Source organism: Leptinotarsa decemlineata, unplaced genomic scaffold (assembly GCF_025532065.1).
Source record: "Leptinotarsa decemlineata unplaced genomic scaffold, Ldec_3_MD MMD2_tig00026354_RagTag_RagTag, whole genome shotgun sequence".
Taxonomy (NCBI): domain Eukaryota; kingdom Metazoa; phylum Arthropoda; class Insecta; order Coleoptera; family Chrysomelidae; genus Leptinotarsa; species Leptinotarsa decemlineata.
Window position 1 is genome coordinate 6,048,124 of NW_027412702.1, and position 24,123 is coordinate 6,072,246.

General features: G+C 36.4%; 1 protein-coding gene across 4 annotated transcripts in view; it reads left to right on the forward strand.

Annotated features, from left to right (window-relative positions):
- LOC111502138 (cytospin-A) overlaps positions 1–24,123 on the forward strand; it is a 168,494-nt gene that overhangs the window by 70,428 nt on the left and 73,943 nt on the right. For all 4 annotated transcript variants that reach the window (XM_074184184.1, XM_074184182.1, XM_074184183.1 and 1 more), the window contains exons 3-4: positions 7,905–8,100; positions 12,700–12,812. In XM_074184184.1, the coding sequence (XP_074040285.1) occupies positions 7,905–8,100; positions 12,700–12,812 (309 nt within the window). The remainder of the gene's footprint in view (positions 1–7,904; positions 8,101–12,699; positions 12,813–24,123) is intronic.

Genomic DNA, 24,123 nt, shown 5'->3' on the forward strand with positions numbered 1-24,123 from the left:
TCGACGTGAGTACAAAGCACCCACGCTTTTTTCACAATAATACTAAATTTTTCCTTCGTTATTGTTTTAAGCTTATTTGAAAAAATATTTTTAACTCTTTAGTTCGATGTTCTTTAAAAGCGTGTTTTTTAGTTGTTTAAACTATATTCATTAGTGAATATTACTGGAGTTTTTTCCCAACACCAAATCGTTATTTTTACACCTCGACACGTGTTTCGATCACCAAGTGATCATCTTCAAGAGGAAGATAAAACTAATAACTACTCAAAACTAAAGCTACTTATACTAATCAGGTACATCATCATACAGGTAGGTGTACCACCCTAAATTATTATTTTTTTTTATATTGCTGCAATTGTTTATATTTTATGTAAGTACTTGACATGTGAACCCATTTTTGTCCAAATTGTGTTTTCTAGGTACCTATTTATGTTTTTAAATTTTTCTTTTATTTCATTTTTTAAGTGCTTCACTTCATATACCAGATTTTTTGTCTATTGAAACGTATTTTTCTTGGACAATAAATTATATCTCACATCACTAACGTCCCAATTCCATTTCGGTTTCCGCAGTAACAATCCTATAGGCTATGACCTCTTGAGTAAGTAATGACATCCAAAACCTATTGAGAAATAAGAAAGAATCACTGGCGTTGACTTGAATGTGCAATGAGCCACGATACAGAAATATCTGATTATCATACGATATAAAAATTTCTCAAGTCTGTTTTTTATATTTTCAATTCGATGATGGCCAAAGTTGAACGACATTCCGTATAAAAATTGTTCAAATATATTCTGATAGTCTATTAAAATTTATTGTGGCAAAGTATAAACGGATATCCCAAATATTTGATAATAAAAAGATATAGTTAAAAATATAATTTCAAAATGATTATGAATTTTGGCAAAACTGCCACAATTCAACCGACGCACTCACTCTATCTCTCTCTCTTACCTTTTACGAGATAATCATTCATTAAATATAATAAAGAAGAAGTTCTGATAGTTACTTTCTTTAGTGAATTTTTTCCTATACAATTTTTTTAATGTCTATATTATCAGTAGTATTACAGAACCAATTGTTTATAACTTTTATAAGCATCGATATGCGGATTTGTAAGTTTCGAAAATATCATTTAACATGTATCAATACTTGAACGTGTCTAATCTGCTTCAAAATTTGAAGGGTCTCACAAATTTTCGAATAAATGTGAATTTATTCTTTACTATTCTTTACTCAGCACTGCCGGTCAGCACAAAATATACTGATTACCGCTCTGTCAATGATGGCCTACTAACATTTTGGTTTATTTCTTCCCAAGCCATTTTTAATCAATCCGGTTCGTGAAGTGGCTTTTGAGATTCGATAATAAAAAACTTGAATTGGCATGATTCCGCACCAGCCTCGAGTAAATGACTACAGACGCACTCCAAGGATAGAGTTTTCTCTGCAACGTGTTTTTTTTTTTTGGCCTTTCAATTATACGGCTATAGCTATCCACGCTAATGAAACACCCAAAAATAAAGAAGGCTTTTTTACTTATGTGAAAATCATTGATAAGTGAGCCGCTGGAAAAGTTTTCAAAAAAAAATTAAATGGATGATACATAAAATTTGTATATAGATCTAGTTTGGAGTAGTTCCTACTTTTGTTTGGACCAACCTCCACATTTTCCACTGTAACATTGATTTTAATATCAGTGTGTTCTTCTACATAATAGATATCAAAATAAGTATGTTCATTCAACTCTCCCAAAGTTCCTACACAGGAGGATCTAGTGAATGCCTGTCAGAAAACAACTAGAAGAAGGTCTTTCATTAAGCGCTTGCTATCTTTAAATTCAAATAAAACCAAGTGTGTGTGTGAGATATCGAATTTATTTCTTCTGAAAGACCTATTGGTGCCATGTGTGGAATATAACATCGTTCAAATGTCCGCAACGACTTTTCAGAGTGGAGGACATCTATGACTCTGGCGCATAAATCTGTTTAAAAAATCTGTTTTTCCGTTAATCAGCTGTCGCCCTCATACGAACGACAACTCTCAGAAGTTGAGAAACTTGTGCGAGCCAAGGACTAACGAGGTATTACCTTTTAACGTGTGATTCCTAACTCGATTGCAGAATCATCCCAGCTTCAACCAGATAAATTCTCTCGAGGCAGGAATCAAACACACGGTCTTCCGATCGTGACTCAGGCGCACTACCACCGCGGCCAATTCCACACAAATGAAGCTGAATTTCACCGAGAGCATGGGTTACGTTGGCTTTGAAAATCGTTGTAGTTAGTGGCATATTCGCATACACCTGCAACTTAAAAAACCCCACAAGAAAATGTCTAACCGGGTCAAATCACACGATGTCGCTGGCCAGTTCACATCACCTCCACGTGAGACGACCATGCCCCCAAATTGCTCGTACAGAATATCCAATGTGGCATGACACGTAGCGCCGCCCTGTTTAAACCACATGTTGTTGGTGTTCAGATCATCCAATTCAGGCCAAGAGAAGTTGGTAATCATCAACCTGTAGTGCTCGCCCTTGACAGTGATGGCCTGGCCAAAATCATTCTCAAAGAAATATGGACCGATGACGCCGCCAGCCCAAAATTCACAGCAACCAGTGACTTTTTTGTTGAAGTTGGTTTCTCGATGAAAAATAGAGTCAGTTGTCAACTGCTTCAGAGCTCATTCAGCGAACACACGTTTTTGTCAATGGCTACAAAATTCAACTAACCCAGGAACCTTCAGTTCAGGAACTGAAGGTTCCTGGGTTCGCCAAGTTGTGGTTTGTGAGAGGCCGAGTTCTTGTGAGTGACACGAAATCGACTGCTTCGGATCATCCTGCTTACTCTCATCGACAACGGCAATGTTTTCTGCAGAACTTGCGTTTCGTCGACGTACTGGTGTTGGTCTATCGTTCACTGAACCAGTGGACTCAAATTTATCCACAACATTGCTAAAAGTCCTCCCGGTAGGACGATTACGGCGACCGCACCAATTTCATCTTAATTTCGGACAGGTTGGAGCCTGGCTCCCTTTCCCTTACGCCTGGCGTTTGTCAGAAGGACAAATGGGTAATGGGTAACTGATCATGGGATGGCGGCATAAATGTCCTCAGACATCAGTACCGCCTTTCACGGTGGAACCTCTGTCTGGCTGGGGTGTTATGGGTGAAGAGATTGTTCATCTGTTAACGGGGGACATGAGGGCCTCATTCGACAGAGTGTCTGGGCCTTGTATATCGGGAGGGGTCGTCTACAGCATTATCTATAGCTTCCCTAACTAACGGATTATCGTGGGTTTCCGCGCAATCAAAGACTTGCCGATTTCTCGACTGAGTGGACTGCTAAATGGAAGGCAGCTGCAAATCTCTGCGTGATTTTGTTCTTTAGAGTTAGTTTGGATCTTTTATTGATCAGAGGGTACAGACTTTTGATCACCCTTGATCTTTGCGAGTTCCAGGAGAGCCTACGGTCTATTAGAAGACCGAGGTACTTTACCCGCGCTCACCAGTCAATCTCCCTTCCAGAGATCCTCACTTTTCTGGCCGGAGAAGGTATTGTTATTTCCATGGTTATCGCCTAAGTCTTCTCCGGGTTCACTCGGATCTTCCATTCGAGGTACCAGCGCTCGAGGTTGTCCAATGCACGTTGCATGTGGACGATCCCGAGCTCCCGACCCATGGAAGATGAGAGGAGAGCCGTGTCATCGGCGTATAGAGATATCTTCACACGCTCGGACCTTGGGAGATCACTGGTGTAAAGAGATTACAGCGTGGGATAGAACACAGCCCCCTGTGGCACTCCAGCGAGGATTTCTCTACTCTAACCTGAAATGTTCTGTCTTTCAGGCCTCGAGGCAGGTCGAACGCAACTAGCTTGTGCAGAAGACATTCGTGCCATACGCGGTCGAAGGCCTTCGATATGTCTAAAGCACGACATGAACTTTACGATTATGATTTAGTTCTGCGATGGTATTTTCGACCATGGCGACCGCAGAATGGGCGAAGCCCGTAGTACGTTGCTCGAACAGAACACCCATTTTGATGAAACAAATTTATTATTTGCAGGTGTTGTTGAATGATATATACGTCCATGGTGATTTGGTACAACAGACTGAATAAATGACAACTAATTTGACAGATGTAGCAAGTTTGGAAGTCTCTGTTGGAAGACCCGTTACTTCTCCGGTAATTACTATGATGAATATTGAATGTACGAAAGACATTTATGTAAGTTGCCACACAGAGGAAAATGTTGCAGAAGTTTCTCGTTCATTCAGCAGCAGTACCACGCTAAAACCAATCAAGTAATTCACCTATAGAGCGGTTTCGAGGTATTACCTCTCATTAGTGTAGAGAAGATCCAATCCAAACATCGATGTTCCTGGGACTCGACTGATTTGAACGCGACTTAATTGCATGTATAAAACCTTCGTGTTTCTATCACATCCTACTGTGTAGAAAAGTTGGAAGAGATGAATGTTTTGATGGTGTTACTAGGATGAATAACCACTTTCCGAGTTTTAAAAAAAATCTGTTTTTCCGTTAATCAGCTTTCGCCCCCATACGAACAACATCTCTCAGAAGTTGAGAAACTTGTGCGAGCTAAGGACTAACGAGGTCTTACCTTTTAACGTGTGATTCCTATCACGGTAGCAGAATCATCCCAGCTTCAACCAGATAAATTCTCTCGAGAAAAATATCTGGTCGAAGCGGGAATCGAACCCACGGCCTTCCGATCGTGACTCGGGTGCACTACCACTGCGGCCAATTCCACAGCTATGATTTTATATACACATTGGGTCTTATGAATAAAGATAAAGTAAAAATTTCATAAGTTTACACTCTGAATATCTAGTGAGAGAAAAAGAGAGCAAAAGCAGGTGCTCCTGTTTTATTCATATGGCTCATTGTTGTGAACCTGTCAACATTTACTGTTCTCTGCATTTTTGAGCATTCCAGTTGTGACCTGATCTGAAAATTTCCTTCCACTTCACCATAGTAGTGATGATTTTAGTTTAGTTTACAAGTTGAAATTCATTTCGATTGAAAGGGGTAAATTTTCAGAAGATAGTATTTTTAGGAACAAGCAATTGATTTCAAAATAAACCCTACTCAAAGATGGGGAAGGAAAAACCCTCTCGAATCAACTAAGTACTTTCATATAAACATTGAATTAAACGAAAGAAAACATATTTTCGAAACGACTTTCATGATTATTGAATTATACAAAAACACCATTTTGCACTATTTCGTTTGCATTCCAAACATTCGTTATGGAATTGAGTCGGATATTATCCATAGGATCCTTACACAATATAGTAAATGAAAGAGATAAAGTTTCACTTACATGGTACACTGTCGTCCTAAATGGTGGACATAGATGATTCGGAATAAGTCACTTGCCTTACTGTCTCTTCTGCATCAATCTGGATAACATTACAAGACGAAGCGCCCACTTCCAACTCCTTATAACTTTTTCAATTGCGATTATATATTTTTTTCGAAACTCCAAGTTGCAAAAGTAACATAATTTATGAATTAGTATCTATATAATTGTTTTGCCAGAACTAAAAAAGGTTATGGTAGAAAAAGAATGCTAGGATAATATGAGAAATCATGAGGGAAATTGACAAATGGATTTGCTTCCAAAAAATTCCTTGTACTCCGTATGTTACCATATCACGATATAATATCATTCCATAATCAGTACCATAAACAAATCAGCAAACCGCAAATACCCATATCCGTATATACCGAGCCGGTCTCAATTATAATCGAAAACGCCATAGCAGGAGAGGCAGAATGGCATTACTTCTCAGAAAAATAACCGCCCGTCTTCCGATAACCTCCCACTCGAAGTCTAGGTCCACAGAAAACAGCATGAAATGCAAATCCATACATAGGCGGTCATAAAGAGGAATTGCATCATTTTTAAGTTTCAATATGGTATTAAGAGTTGAATTGGCGTGGAACTGTTTGGTGTTGGGAGGGTATATTTTATTTTATGAACTTATCATTTTTTAAACAAATACTGGCATGGGTAGTGAAAATAAGTAGAAGAAACAAGAGGTACTTCTTGAAAAAGACTCTCCACTAGACCCACTAACTTCTGTACCGAAAAAAGTAGAAATGAGTAACCATCACCGTCTTTTTATAAGGAACCATCAACCATAGGGTGAGGCTATATAAATATATCCTTCATCTGTCAAAAGCAATGTATTCTCAATTGTCATGCACAGAATCCGAATATTGGATACTTTCTTGTGAATTTCTCAGAACCATCACATGTAGTTTGTACTTTAATACTGGGTACACCTTATCTGTTATTCATCGCTATCATTTTGGACTTCGTTATATTTTTGACTGCGATTTAGTTTGCAGCCATACCTATTTACTTTCTTCCGCTAGTTGTTTTCAGGGAACTTGATACATATATCCACCTTTTCTGCAATATTCTGTTCGAAAAACTGCTTTGGTGCACTCTTGTGTTTTTACCTATCCAGAACTTCAATCCTGAGTCAGCCAAATAGCGGAAAAAGTCTTTAATTTTCTGTTATGGAGGAAGTGCTTCACTTACAGTTTCAATTTGTGTAACTGAAATATATTCACTTATCTACCCTCGGCAATTTTTTAAATTTAAATTTTTTCCGGCAGTCTTTCCCTTGTAACTTTTAGTGCTCTAACCTTGCATAAAGGCAGCCATTTTGACTGGCACTACTGACGACCTAACCCATACTACGATTTTTTTCAGCATTACCTCTACATGTTAGATATATAGACATTCATTTCCAGTTGAGACACAACAGTTACCGTCGTCAATTGCTTTACCGGCAACGAATGATAGTTTTCTCCTAATTCTTCAGAGCCTACTCAACCGTAAATATGTGCTTCGCACTTCTATATCTTTCCCCTATAGTAATATACGAAACGTAACTCTCTCTTTCTATGTTCACTAACTCATACCACCCTCTTAACTTCCGTTCGCCTCACCCTATCACACTTTTCGTAATGCTCTCGTCACGCATTCACCAGCTTAGTCCCCAAGTCAAGCGCGAGTAAAGAAGTTTTACTTCAAAAATGGATACCGTCATCAAATTTAAAAAATGTTTACATCAACCAACCACTGTGAAAATAAAAAATGTGAAAGAGCCTGCTTCAATGTGTCGTGGTAATCATTTAACACGTAACCTGCAACACTAATTTCACTTCAATTCTGATTTAAGCCAATGGGACTTTTTGTATAAGGTTTGGCTTAATCGACTCCTGCTGTCTTAGTTGTACCAGTATTCCTTTTCAATAAGTAGGAATATTCATTATAAATTTTATCGGAGGATAATACCTATGATTGAAATTGAAAAGTGCGGAATGAAATGTTGAAAGACAAATCTGATTCTACGATTACATTTCATTAAAACAACATTTGGAACAGAAACAGTATGTGTTGTTATTTCGTTGAAAATACCTAATTAACTAACATATTTGAGATTAAAACAAACAACAAACAACATTTATTATATTCTGTAGAAGTCAAATGAAACTTCCCAAATTGGATTTGACTTAGATGATAGATCTTGCAGAATTAGATTAAAGCTCAGATGTCTACGTGAAGAAATTCAACAAGTGTGATTTGAAATAAGATCGAAGACTGTCCAAACCACACTCAACCCAGCGAAAAAAACTTCATGCTCACCATAGCATTTATATTCAGAAAAGGCTTGTTTCACATTCTCCCGAAGAATCCTCACAAAATTTCAGGAATATTATTGGCATAAATATTGGCATATTTACCTGGAAAATTAGTGAATTCAACGAGTTTGCTTGTGAAATGTTATCTATTATTCATATCTGAACAACCAAACAACAAATTATGTTAATAATTTCTCTTATCATATTTCAGGACTTTTACACAAACTTCCTCGTTTTTTGGATCGTTGAAACGGGTTCAAGGTGCAACCCCAGCACCTAAACGCAACGATGTAAGAAAATCGAAAACAGTATCGGTATTGAAGAGCAAACCACCAGAGAAACAAAAAGACAAGGACAAAAGACCTTGGTACAGAAGTCCTCCCAGAAATCTTCTGAAGAAAGAGCCGGTGAGTATCTATTTTTTCTGTCATCCCAAAATCACTGAAACTTTGTAGGTAGCAGGTGATGATGTATGGCGTAACGGGGTGTCATCCCCCAATTTTTTTAATGGGACTGTTGGGTCGAAGATAAGTTCTAATACTCTATCTCCTAAACCTCTCAACTTTCGAGCTACAGGGTTTTGAAATTTTGGAAAAAATATTTTTTAATCATAACTATGATAACGTCATAAACTTTTGAAGAAATTTATCACACGCCCTTTAAGTATCACCAGCCATTTTTTTGAATTTTTTAAGTTTCACTGAGTGGCTTCCGTACAGGACTTCAGACTAAATATTTTTGGAAAATTATTATATACGCCAATAATTTCGGGTAAATTTGATTTCTAGACTTTTTATGCATAGTCAATTCATAAGGAAATACCTGACTTTTTTTGTCAATTAACATTATTTTTAAAATCGCGTTTCATTCATTCTTAATATTTTCTCGACTTACGAACGGTTTCATATGAAATAAATAAAAAGCATTTAATGCCGCAATATGTTGAAGCTTATGATGCACTGTTTGGAACCTTTGGTGTAGTAATGAATATTACTGGAGTTTTTTCCCAACACCAAATCGTTATTTTTAACACCTCGACTCGTGTTTCGATCACCAAGTGATCTTCTTCAAAGAGGAAGATTAAAACAGTTTTTACAGTGTCGAGGTGTTAAAAATAATGATTTGGTGTTGGGGAAAAAACTCCAGTAATATTCATATTAAAGCTTGTGATCCATTTGTCCGGCACAGCACGGCACGGCCCGACTCCTCAAAATACGTATGGGATTGGAACAATGAAAATGAATGGACAACCGCCCACTAGCCCGGCACGGCACAACCAAGAGAATTCGCCGCCGAAAAGGATTCCAGCTCTCCGATTCTGTCCGGCAAATAGCGGTACGTGCTGTGACGGACTGGCCAAGTGAGCGCGCCGCCGGTCAGCATCAACCTGTCCAAACATGCCTGGGAAGTTTGTCTCTCGGTTTTGCTATTACATCAGTTAGCAGCACGGTGTCAGACGGTACCTATGAAAATGGACGGGGAAGAATTAAGTTGCTTGTGAAGGCAGACTCTAGAATATCCAGAAGTTCTGAAAATTTGCCTGGAGTCATTCAGAATTACTGGAAAAATTTCTTCCCGTCTTCTTTTAGGTCATTGAAAAGATGATGAAACTCTCCCAGATTTGCTTCCTTTTGATTATTGGGATGGACCCACATCCTTCTTTATTGTGACTTTTTTCTCCTACATTCAATAATGTGGCCACTATAATGACGATTTCTTCGTCAGAACTGCTAGTGATAAACATGTTTCTGTCACCGCTCGATGTCAACTGAAATTTTCTTGAAATCGAACAAACTGCACCTGCAGTATGCTGATTGTAGTTGGAAAAGTGGGCGATGCTACTACCTGTCGCCATCAAGCGCCGTGCTGTGCTGTGCCGGACAAGTAGGCGACAAGCTTAAGGAAACAATGGCGGTGACAAAGTAATTGTTCTTTTTGACAAATGTTCAGATATCAGATATTCAGATTGTCGCTGAAGTAACTTTTAGGCACTAGTGTTCAAATCATTTTCCACCTTCTCTTCATTCCCCAGGTTGAAACTTGTCGCTCACTTGTCCGGCACAGCAAAGCACGGCGCTGTCCGTTGCATAATGGCGATGGGAAGTAGCATCGCCCACTTGTCCAGCTACAAATAGCATACTGAAGGTGCTGTTCGTTCGATTTCAAGAGAATTTCACTTGACAATGAGCGGTGATGGAAACATGTCTATTATTGAATGTAGAAGAAAATAGTCACAAAAAAGAATGTTGTGCGTCCATCCCATTAATCAAAGGAGGGCACATCTGGGAGAGTTTCATCATCTTTTCAACGATCTGAAAGAAGACGAGGAGACATTATTCTAGTATTCTCGAATGACTCCAGGCAAATTTTCAGAACTTCTGGATATTCTAGAGCCTGTCTTTATAAGCAACTCAATTTTTCCTCGTCCATTTTAATAGGTACCGTCAAACACTGTGCTGTCAACTGATGGAATAGCAAAACAGAAAGACAGAAACTTCCCAAGCACTTTTGTACAGGTTGATGCTGGCAAGCGCTGGCCGGCGACGCGCTCACTTGGCCAGTCCGTCACAGCATGTACCGTTATTTGCCGGGCAGGATCGGAGAGCTGGAATCCTTTCCGGCGGCGGACGCTCTTGGCTGTACCGTAGCGGGCTAGTGGACGATTGTCCATTCATTTTCATTGTTCCAATCTTATCCGTATTTTGACGGAACGGGCCGTGCTGTGCTGTGCCGGACTAGTGGGCGACAAGCTTGAGACTTTTTGTACGTTACTTCGCATAGTGTTCTTGACTTTTTCAGTACTAAGTCGCAATTGCTGCGTTTGCAGCACTTATTATTTCTGAATCGCTTATCCCACATATACAGAAACTTTGACCTCACAAATTAGTTTTATTACTGAAGCATTGTTTACCGTTGTACGAAAACCAGATGACTATTTGCAACCATCTCTCTCTGATTTTGCAAAACTGTCTTTATTTTTTGCCTTCATTGTCGGCTATATCGGAAGTTAGCAAATGAAATACCCTGTGTATTTGGTATTTCTTTAGTTCATTATTCGATTCTAATAGAATTTTACTCAGGATATTCAATGTTCATTACATACCGTTTTTGAGATATTTATATTTTTTTAGTAACGGATCTGTGGTACATCTATCTAATCATTTGATTGAGATTTCCTTTTATATCATCTTTCGTAGTTGTTGGATAATTGTAAACATTTTCGTTAACTTAGTTGAAAAAAATCAGGAGCATTGTCTGGTGAACGAGGTGGTCAAAGTATGAACCTTCATTGTCCAACCTCTTCTTCTGTAACACTCTTTCCAGAAACGTTTTCAAACATTTTTGTGACATTTTCCTAAAATTGACTTTCAATATATTCATTCACGTTCCAATTTGAATAAAACAGTGTCAGGCAAGGAACTGAATTTTATTGCGGGAATATTGAAAAATCAACACCGAATCACCTTGCAAATAATTATCTTTAATTTCACAAGTATTCAAAAATAGATTATCATATGAGGCCTGGCCAGAAGTCACCAAGTATACTATGACCTCACCTAGCGTAACAACACATGTTTCCTTTTACGGAAGGTGGTTCCAAATTGTATAATTTTTTATTGCAGTAATTATTCTTCTTGAAAATCGCACGGATAATTGTTGAACACCAAAAGTACTTGCAGAACGATATCAGCAAAATATAAAGGCAATAGATAATCAATCAGTCAGGAGTATTAATCATGAAATATTATTACATAGCTTCTATGAAGCTTTGTGATGGGCTTTTTGTATACCTGTGAAAAATGATTCACGCACAAAACTCTACGATTTCATGTCACTGGATTTTTCATAACTTCTTTGGGAAATTTCAAAAATATAACTTGTTCCTCAAAATTATAAATTGTTCCTTCGAAACAGATTCCATTTTGGCAGTATTTCACTTTATTATAAAACAAGCTACCGACCCGGCTTCGCACAGGTAGTGGAGCAAACGAATACTTACACTTTTTCCTTCATATTGCCACATAAGCTTTTAACTTAATAATATAGTGACCAAATTGATTCACTACGTGAAGCAAAACTAACGCAGTTGTTACCTTTTTCCATCACGCATGTCGCATCGGTTTGTGATAACTCCTAAAATATTATTTTGAATTATATGGTGTGAAGGCCAATAATAACTTGCATCAAATGCTTTAGGTAACTAACAAATTTGATTTGATAAGGGATAAAATAGCTGAATAGCTTCCCAATCACCAAATTATATTGGACATTAAAATGGTAGGTATACCTAGCGAACTATCCTCAACATATAGACATATGCCATGGCGTACTTTCCTATATACCTTTAAAAGAATAACAATATGTAGCCTCCCTGCTTCATACTGGTAGCACCACCGAGCCGATTTCGCACAGAATCATAAACATAAACCTTCCTGTTGAATCAATTCGTTCATTGGTGAGAACCATGAAAATCCGTTTGGCATTTTTTGAGTTTATCACATTCAAATAGACATACGCGGTGGGAGACTTTGTTCATAATACGTAATGACAATGACGAATTTGATCAACACAGTTCTGTGCTGATCTGTTTACATTGAAACCTTATAATTAACACATACAAATTCATCAGGAGTTGAAAGAATGTGTTATTACACCCAATTCAATAAATTCAACATAAAGATGTGAATACGTGGTCTTAGTGTAGGTACCGGTCTTGATAGCAAATTTGATTATGTAGGAATTCTCAAAGATAACTGATTTAATGGCAATTCCAATTCAATAGTGGAGAACGAGCTCTGATTCGACCTAAATATTTTTTATTCACGGTCTCCATTAGTTTCTCTCATTCTATTTACCAGTGTTAGGCTAGCTTCACTATCTTGTATTATAATAGTTAAAATAATGCCAACGAACAAAGCGTATAGAGAGATAGTAACAAGTTATCACGATTCGAAATACATACTTCGATAATATAATTTATGTTGTTTACGTGAATTGTATTGCAGATAAAGTCTTCCTCAGCATCTTTAAATGTAGCCAGCAACGTCCAAAAGTCAGCCGTGGACGAGAGGAAGAAAAGGCCTACTAGTTTATTCAGTTCTAATGTGACTTATAGGAGGTGAGTTAAATTTTTTGTATTTAAAAAGGCATCTTTTGGTCGATTTCAAAATGTTGAACAGTCATACATTTCTATTGTACGGGGTGAGTTACGAGTAACGGGACGGTCTCTTGTGGCGCGAAACATATTTCTGAAAATGTATTGTAACTAGACAATGCGGTTCACTGAGAGCATGAGTTAAAATTATACCCCTTCATACACAGTGTTCCTGAAAAATTTTGTGAAAGAAATTATTGTAAAATTTTTCTTTTCCAAACTCTGAAATTTTTTGAGTTGTTTTTTGTAAGTACCTAGGACTTCATAATCAAATATCACATATTCATGCGTCTATAAAATGAGTGTCAAATAATGTATTAGCTAAATGAACACCAGACTCAAAACATCGATTTCTTTTTACTGTTTTTTGGATTTATTACTGTCCACAATCTGAAAAATGAACGAAGCTAAATAGAGAAGTTGTTATTGTATAATATAAAACACTGAAGAGTCCAATTAGTCAGTAAATTATCATATTCACAAATTTGGCCTGCGAATTAAGTAATCTACTGAAAAAAAGTATATATTTACTTTTTTTTACCGTTCTCAAAATGAACATGAACATATATACAGAACTCTTTCGACAGAGTTGATTAAAATACACATTTTTCGTTGAGTTCCTTGGTCACAATTTCACTTTTGCTTCATTCTATTTCGTGAACTTGCTTCGCTGTCCCCAATATGTCTCCTCTTTATATATTTACGATGTTCGTTTTAGAAGTGATAACTTCTTATGGGAGGATAAACCGCTTCGTTATCCAACGCGTAACGGCGCCAGTTTCCCTGGCTTTCCTTTCTGTCACACATACGTCAGCGGAAGGCAGGCTCCTCCTCTCTTGTCGGACATATACTGTTGACAAGCTTATAAAAATCTAACCAGCAAACACGTAATATTCTTTCATTGTGTGAGACGTGGCTTGAAAATGATGTTACTAATTTTGTGTATGTACATTATCGATATCATTATTCAATCCTACAAAAGTAACAATTGCCTTATGGTAGCTATAATATATAGGGCGTTCCAACGAAAACTTGGCCCCCCTGTGAGTCAGAAACGCACGTATAATCGAAAATTTTAAAGAATACGTTAATTTTTATTTCTATGCGGTCAGTAACCCCCCAATTTTTTTCTCAGTGGCATGGGGGGTCGAGTGATACATCATTTGAAAGGTCTTTCGTCCCTCTATTACTTCTATATTTTTTTTCGAAATTGGTTCATTCGTTAATAAGAAATTAAATGCTGAACGTTTTATTTAAGAAAAAGCAGAAAATTCATTGTCGCTAATTTTATTGAGGAAATCAACAAAAGTAATATCAATGGCAACACAATCAACGGATAAAGTGTTCAAAATGACCTCCATCTAGTTCCGTACAATAATACAGTCTACTTTCGAAAGTGTTCCTTACATTATTGAAGATGTCCGGAGTCAGAAATCGGCATTCCCGAACAATTCTCTGTCGCAGGTCTTTTAGATTTGTAGAATTTATTCAATTAGTAGTAAATGTTTTTAAATGGACGACACTGTTAGTTTTTTCTGCACTGGCAGTTTTTGTTGAATAATTAAACAGTTTAATGTATAAGTTTGAAAATGTCCTTATAGGATGAAACTGCAGTAACGTTAGTTACAAATAAAAGTGATAAAAAACATAGAAAGTTTCAATTCTGATTCTCTTTTTTTAATTATGATTTCCTACCACGTAGTAACAACGGCTACATCCATCAATTTATAAACAAGTGAGTATGTTAGTTATATACCTAACCTGAATACGGCTCTAAGACTATGAGAGTTTCAAAAATAAATGTTTGTATTTTATTGAAATCACTATTATTCTTGATAATAATTGGTTAATGGTTATAAAATTCAATGCAGTACCTTTTCAGTACTAGATTGATGGTGATAAGGTACATTTTAATTAAATACATGCCATTTAAGTGTGGCTTCCAAAGCCACAAATTACAACACAACAAAAAAATATTTTTTGAATGTTTCCTACACTAAATTAGTCAATTTCTACTAATTTTGGGGTGATAAAAACGAAAATAACAATGAAAAATTTTTATTAGCTCTGGTTTCTGAGATACACAGTACTTAATCTTAAAGAGTAGTTATACTATACGTGAAAAGTGAAAGTACATAAAACAATATTGTTATGTTTCTTTTAGAATATTTTAAGTACAAAATTAATAAAAAAAAACATTATTCTTAGTGTTTTGACAAATAAAAGAAGTTTGTACCACCAAATTTCAATTAAGTCCATCCGATTCATTGTAAGATCGCTGTCGTTTAGCTTGTCTTTTATAAAACACTTCTGGAGCATCCCTACACACAGACCAGCAGTAGTCTGCAAGCATTGCTTCATTCCAACGGCCCTGATATCTCTGTTCCATTAAGGCAATGTCTTGATGGAATCTTTCTCCATGTTCGTCACTCACAGCTCCACAGTTTTGTGGGAAGAAATTAAGATGAGAGTGAAGAAAATGAATTTTTAAGGACATGTTGCATCCAAGTTGGTGGTAAGCTTGAAGAAGCTCTTTAACCAATGCTGTGAAGTTATCATCTCTTTTGTTACCTAAAAACCCATGCACAACCCCCTTGAAGGCTTCCCAGGCTCTTTTTTCATTTCCTGTTAAAATCATGTCAAAAGCAGGATCATTTACGATTTCACGGATTTGAGGCCCAATAAAGATGCCTTCCTTGACTTTAGCATCACTCAACCTGGGAAACTTTGCTCTCAAGTACTTAAAAGCTTGTCCTTCCTGGTCCATGGCCTTCACAAAGTTTTTCATTAGTCCCAACTTAATATGTAATGGGGGAAGGAGAACATCCTTAGGATCTACAAGAGGCTCGTAAACTACATTTTTCTCATTAGGGTTTAGGTCTCGTGTAGGCCAGTTCATTTTTTTACAGTGAGATTTTCTATCCCGACTGTCCCACGACACAAAAAACAACAGTACTTGGTGAACCCTAATTGCATTCCTAGGAGTATAGCAATGACTTTCAGATCACCACAGATGTGCCACTTGTGTTGTTCATATTTGATTGATTGGAGAAGTGTTTTCATATTTATATACGTTTCCTTCATGTGAACTGCATGACCTATAGGAATAGAGTGTAGCTGATTTCCATTATGCAGAAGTACAGCTTTTAAGCTTAGTTTTGAAGAGTCTATAATCAGTCTCCATTCAGATGGAGTGTGATCCAAATTCAAGCAGTCCATCAAACCATTAACATCAGAACAAACTACGAGGTTTTCTTTTTTCTCAAAAAAAGGAAGCAAATCTTTTTGACGCTGTCTGTACTGAGATATTTTCACATCATGTTTTAGAAGATTCCACTGTTGTAGTCTTGACCCTAACAGCTCAGCCTTTTCCTTAGACAAGCGAAGATCTCTTATAAGGTCACTCAACTCTGCTTGACTAATTCTGTGCGGATCACTAGACCTATCGCTTACCTCAAAATTAGGGTCATAGGATGTAGAAGGATGGGTTGCTCCTTCTAAACAGTCTTCATCACCTTCCTCTAAAATTTCATAGTTTTGGGGTGGAGAAGGGACTGGCAAATTGTCTGAGTGTGGTACAGGCCGAAGAGCAGATAGGAGATTAGGGTATTTAACCGTTCCTCTTTTCTTCATAGATAAACCTTGCTTAATGGGAGGAGTTAAGCAGAAATAACAGTCGTCTGTATGATTGGTAGGCTCACGCCAAACCATAGGTACTGCAAAAGCCATTGCCCGGTTTTTATTTTTCAGCCACTCTCGCAATATGACGGAACAAGAATTACAACATATATGAGGAGCCCATGATTTATCTTGGTCCCTAACTTTCACACCAAAATAATGTTCATAGGCTGTCTTAACGATAGGTGTCATTTTACGTTTCTGAGCCTTAAATGTTATTTCACCACATATATAGCAAAAGCTATCGACAGAATTCACACACTTTCGAGGCATTTCAGATCAGCACACGAGTCAATAAAAATATTCTCGAACAGTCAATCGGCGTTGAAAGCTCTTGGCTCCTACCGAGCAACGTCTAAATTGGTAGCAAATTGCCAAAAACGACTCTCCTCGATCGGAAGACTTAACAGATTGTCTCTGGTCTGGATTCCTGGTCATACTGGCCTGGAAGGCAATGAGGCTGCTGACTCCCTTGCAGAGGAGGGTCCTGCAAGCAGCTTCATCGGACCAGAACCTGTCATTGGCATCGCTTCAGGCTTTGCCAAGACTTTGCAAAGACTGAACACCTGAATGGGAAGAAGATTTATGGATTTCTGGCAGAATCTTCCAGGATTGGCCCACTCCAAGGCGTTTATTCACCTTTCGAATCTTGATACCAAACAGTTGTTGGACAACAGTAGGGATGAACTACGATGTCCAACAGGCCTTCTTACAGGTCACTGTCATTTGAATCATCATATGCATAGTCTCGAACTGTCGGAAAACAGTGTGTTGCCTCTGTTTGGAAAATGATGAAACATGAAATGTTATTTCACCACATATATAGCAAAAGCTATCGACAGAATTCACACACTTTCGAGGCATTTCAGATCAGCACTTAAATTAATTTAAAAATCAACTTCACACGATAATTTCAATAGCAACCACGTGCGTACAATTGACAAACTCACATAGGTTATGTTTACTACTTAAGAACAGCTGATGAGAGGGGTGTTATGTAAACAAACATGTGTACCAACTGTTGGTGATGAAATATTTCATTTGTTGAAAACTCAATATACATATATATAATATAATGATACTATATCTTGAAAACAAGAGCTAATATATAATTTTTATGGTCACTTTCGGTTTTAACACGTGGAAATACATTAAAATCATCTAATTTCAACCCCGAAACAAAAACTTTGTTGTGTTGTGATATTCATTCAAGTAACACTTTAGGAGGGTTGCTTTTTATATTTCGGGATTAAAGAACAAAAACAATATTAATCATCAAAAATCACTTTGTTTTTCAAAATATTTCCCATGAAGATCTATACACTTTTGCATGCGTTTGAACTAATTGTCGAAGCATTTTTGCCACTCTGGACTATACGACAAATAACTCATCAAATTGATGTTTTTGGTGCTCAAAAATGCAGTTGTTTGAGTCGATGTGTGAGAGGTCGCATTGTCGTTCCTTGAAAGTGTCCCCATTGACTATAATATTGACCTGTTTTGTCATATTATTTACTGGGAGGAAAATATTAAGGTAGGAAAGTTTTCAAATTGACACCCTGTATATTAAGATCATATAGTGAAAAGTTGTTCATTTCTAAGTCACTTAAATATTCTATAATACACAGCCAACTCAAATAATGTTGAGAATACACTGAGCAGACTAATTGGACGATGATTATATCAAATATATCAGGATCTCCTTTTTAAGACATGGCTTAATGACGGCGTGTTTCAAATCATAGGGATGAATTCGCACAATGGCCCAGCAATACTTTTGATTGACTTTTTAAATATGAAGGCAGGTGTTTCATCATTTCAATCTTATGGACTAGTTTACAAAATTCTTCTAGAGTTAAAAAATGTCCATGAAAAAATACTAAAGTCGTTCCCTTCCAACAACATATTATGCTCAAATTTTTTACTCTGACTCTGTATGATAAATCACTCATAATAATTTCAATATAAAAATATATAACTGAAACACATAACTGCATTTTCAAGATAATCAACATCTTAGGCCGATCCCTCTGCATTCCTCCAACATTTCTTCATTACTATAGAAAAAGACGAATGAACACTTTCTAATGTGTTCGATGAGGAAAAACGTTTGAATTCCAGAATGATTGATTGCCTTTTCAGGACAAGCAAATGACAAACATGTGCAACCAACAACCATCGCATCGTAAAGATGTGTTATTGTTCCCTTCGAAATGTCGTACGTACAAAAAAAACGGTCCGTTTGTGATGCAACACCAGTTGTTGATGTTATGCGTGTGTTATTATTCAAGAGGTCGTAAGTAGTTTACATCTAGAGATATGAGTCATTAATCTACATGTAACTACATACTTACCTTTGAAAACGTGTGGGTTGTTTGGTTTGATATTTTATGACACCATAACACGATAACTATGTTTATTTTTCTTATTTATCGTGAATCCGTTTGTAAAGCGTTTTTTGAAGTAATGTTTTGTGAAACATTACCTCGAAAAAGTATAATATAAAAGGTATAATACAAACTTTTGTTTATCAATTTAGAAGTTTCATTAAAAGTAATACAAATTATGAAATTATCAAACAATAACAACAAAAATTAATTGGCGCTCCGGAGGAACTTGATTAATTCCAGTGGCGCGGAAAACCTGCAGCATCACATCATCTGAAGATCTTGATCTGCCAATGTCCTCTCTTTCATAGAATGAAATGTAGGGTGTCTCCGGATTCAAGATATTGCCAGAATATTCAGTGACACGACTATCGTCAAGCTTGAACCAGTCTGTTTCGTCTTTGACCACTGCGTAATAATGACCAGATTCAACGCCAGAACCACAGTGAACAACGACTGCATGAAGATTATAATAGTGGTCTGCTATATTGAAATCTTCATCTATTTTGAACCTTCGTAACAGTTTGGTGCTTCCGTCAGAGGTTGAGTCATGTTTGAAGATCATCGGTGTAATTATTAGATTGACTGGTGCCTCAGATATACTTTTTGTCTTATAATAGTCGGTTAGTTTGACGCATATTTGGCAATACAATTGATCATCACCCGTTAAAAGTTCTGTTTTCAGATGATTCAACAATAAGCTTTGCACGGATTGGTTATCAGTCATATTAAGAAACGCAAGTTGAAGTTTCAGAAAGTCACATATATTTTTGCTACCTCTTGAACATGTACTAAAGTAAATCAGTGAGGATTTCTCCAGCAAAAGGAGTACTGATTTTGCTTTTTTCTTGATCACGAAGAGTATTCAACAATTACCCCAAGAATTCGTAACAGTCTTCTTGTTGTCCTAAGTAAGTGGACTTCATAGACTCTAAGAAATCGGTTGGTGGCAAAAAAGATATATAAGCATGAACAGGTGTTTTAGTTTCGTGAATAAGTAGTAAACATTCTCGTTCATCGTTCGTCATTAACAACACTTGTAAAATGCTATTCATGTAGCAAGTGTTTCCTTAATTATCTAATTCAAATTTCTTCGCAAGATTTTCAGGACAACTGTCTACTGATTCGTAGGGAAGAACATGTTTCACAGAATCTGCATCAAAACAATTTCTCAAGCTGCAATCGATCCTTCCAAGGGTTTCGTAGAGGGGTCGATTCGGTTCTTGCTCCATGAAGCTCTTCCACTGAACCAATACCACGAGTATTGCAGCTGTGAGACGTAAAGCTGTGAGACGTAAATACCTTAAATTTTCCTGATACATTATAACGTCGCCAGAGTCACTATTTTGCTACTTGAAAGAAATTTGTCTTGTCCATTTCTTTAACTCTCCGGAAAATCCTGCAGCTTCAAGGACTTATTGTGTTTTCCCCTTTCATCTTCTAATGACATCTATTCCAACAATCTTCTTTCCTGAACCAGTTTCTACAGGACCTTTTTTGAACTTCCTTTCTTCTTTACATAATTTGGGTTGTCCATGAATTGTTACCTTCACGACCAGCTGTTTCTATTTCTTTGTTTCATTGTCTGCAGTTGTTATACAATTATATTTTGTTTGTATTATATTTATATATCGATGGTCCAAACAACTTTCCTCGTTAGGCTTGTTCCATTTCTGAATATAGTTCCTAATGTTACGACTATAAGTTCCCTACATTCGTATTTATGAAGGTAGGTTCTTTACCTTAAGACCTCCCTCACTGACCGTCTATAATTTGATAGCTGTCGAGTCAGTCGTATGAAAGTTACTCAATGATAGTATATTTAATCTTTTTCGAATTAATATTCTCATTAAATGAGAAGTCCCATTATAAACTAACTTCCTTCAGATCTCCCCAGGTCAAGGATTTTTGCCAGTAGACCCAAGGTGTATGAGAGCAATATCGATTTTTCCATAATCCTCTTGAGGACCTCCGATGCCACTTTTCTGCATTGTAAATATAGATGCGTTCAAACTTATAGTGATGTCAAAATCTGGCTGAGTAGCGCAAAAATTTTTGTAGGTTATATATCCCATCAGCTTGGCAACATCACTCAGTCGGATTCTATCATTCCTTCTTAATGTTTACACTTGTACTATTATACACTTGTGATGAACTGTTTAGAACCCAACACCTGGGAAAAACTCCAGTAATATTCACTTGTACTATTACGTTGGGAAGTTTCATAATTTTGCTGTTCTTTGAAAAAATTCTGTTGCAGAAATGATGATTTACTTTATTATTTACTTTATGGTACCGTGTTTTGCAAGTACCACTATGGAAGCTAAAAAAGGGGTACAGCTTGTCAAAACTAGGAAGAGACTTGAGAATTCTATCTCTCTCTCACACAGTCTCGTAACAAACGCGCATCAGGGAAAGTCCTAAGCCGAGACGAAGTCGCTTCCTAGATTTGACAAGTTGTATATGAGTGGGACAGACTTGTGACGTTAACGAATAATAAATCATTTTGATATGTCTCAAATTTGAAATCAATATTTGAACTTCAAGTAACAATTTTACAATATGTATATTTTTGTTTGGAAGAAACGAGTGAATAGGTCGTCGTTATGGTAAAGAAAAGAATTTTTTTGAGCGATAATAGAGATGACCATATTTAGTTCACAGTATGGTGTTCTTTTCCTTCTCTGACAATGGTGAATTATTCGAAAAATAATTTTTGCTTTATATACAAGCAAATTTTGATTTTGTCATAAAATTGTTTATCTGGAAATCAAGCAACTTGAAGGATGGCGAATATTATTGAAGCTTCTGTCACAGTGGAAAATACACTTATGTTACTCTCAGAGGGCATTAATATGCGAATCTGCCAAGCAGGTAACAAACAAATCAAGTTCAATTTGTGTAGTATTTCATTTTACCTGAATAATTATTTGGAATAGAGTCCACTCATGATTGAAGGTAAATAACACCTATTGAATAGGCTCATTTTCAATATGTTTTTAATTCCAAAAATTAAATCGAAAATTTAAGAATATTGCTTAAAAAATTATCTGAGTGAATCCGATGCTTCAGAAAACAGCCTCAAAGAAGCGGTTCAGTAAAACGGGATGTGACGTCTGCGCAGATATATGAAATGAGGAACCTGCTAAAAAGTTTCTGTGAAAGCGTGTGCAAGTTCAATTATTTTTTGATTGTTTGTATTAATTTTCATATGTTGTGATACTATGAAAGATGAAAGAATTCCCAAGAAACTATTATTTGTAATGGACTGAAAAATTGTTACAAAAAATGAAACGGTTAATAAAGCCTTCCAAACAGCTATGCGAAGAAACAAGTTCGTTAAATGAACTTGTTCTTGTTACGAGGATCACTTTGATGTAAATTCGTATTTCGAAGTATTAACGAAATAAATGCGTTTGTACCTTTTATTGAACAGAGCAGACAAAACTTCATAACGCAATCACACCAATACACGTAAATAAGTTGCTTCACTTTCACGTTTGCTTCACTTTAAAATAGTTCAGACGTGGTTCAGACGCTGAACCAATAATCACACATATCTCGTGAAGACACACTATCGACAAACGCTCAGTTTCAAAGTCGAGTATCTTGGTAACGGAAATTTTCATCATTGTATTTTGGGTTGCAAAAACTACCAAAATATGTAAAAATGCATAAAATTATATATGATTGAAGGCTGTATTAACATATTCTAGTTAGAAATTTACTGCATCGACTTTTACTCGAATCAAAGTCATTTGCTGATGGTAATGAAATTCCAAAAAATAACACGGTAAGCCAAACAAAAGACACTCGTATGTCCAATATTTAACGTTATTCAATGGAGTTTCCAATCCAAAGAAACTTGTATCGAAAATACCTATATACCTACTGCTTTTATAGCAATAATATCAGTTTCCGTGATATTGAACGGAAATAATGATGATTGACATTTACTACAAAACGTTTCCGGAATTTTTTTTTAGAAATATTATTTCCATTCTTATATATATCGCTGTCTTATATTCTTTACTGCCAGTATCATACGCCTCTCAAGGTTATCTCACTTGAATTATGAATCATTTGACATGCAGGTACCTTTATAAACATGAATTATCTATATTATTTTGAAACATATTTTATCTGTGAATACTTTACTTTCAAAATATTATTTATGTTCGTGCCGCCTGTCTGGGAAATACTTGTCAATATTTTATATCGATTGGTGTAATTGAGACGTATGGCTGTTCTTGAATTACAAAAAACGGATTCTGCTGAAAAGGGTATATTGCGTTTCATTAGTAGATGTTTATGGTCACGATAAAATGGATATGTGAACGAAGGTATCAAATTTCACAATAAGTAGTATTTTTTTAGTTTCCATGATTTATCTAGTAGATAGAAGTTAAAATGGTTCATGATCATAGTTCACCTCATTTCAAAGTAGAGAGAATAATCTCATGAGGTATTATTGACTTCTTCATTCGCATTTTTCAAATTGGTTAAATTGAAGTTTCGCGCGCTTCGCTAATGAAGTTAGTATCATCAGGATATCATATCCATTTCTGAAGGGTTGAGAATTTGATGTATATAAAAATAATACTAGCACTTTCAAGAATATTTTCTTGTCCATCTGTTGGTCACGTTCCCTTTAAGCAAAAACAAATACAACATCGGTAGAAAATTATTAAGGAAATAGCTAAATGCAACGTGTATCCTTCAAATTCAATGAGTTAACAATGAAATTAAAATTCAGAGCCTCTTCGTAAATCCTCAAGTTTTCAAAGAAATGATGAATAAAAGTTTATAGTTCTTCCATATAAACAACAAACACCAATGGATTGGTATTCTGCTCGTATAGTATTGGTTGTCCAACTAGATGAACAGGGCGGAGGAAAAGTCTCAGATTCACGAAATGATCTGTGAGGATTGCGACAAAATGTATGCTGGTCAACCTGAGCGAACTATAATAACTTGTTTTGAGGAACATATTTCACATATTCGGTTTCGTACACCAGAGATGTCTAATGTCACGCCTTAGAGAACGACCATAGAATAAGTGCAAAATGCTTGAAATTTTTGATACCAGTACGTGCCAATAGGCAGGCCTATAAAAGTTTAGAAATCGAAAAATGTGGAATGCGATTTGAGGGCAGAGATAAAGGTTTCATTCCAAACAACCTGAGGTTCACTTTTTTTATATGATAACT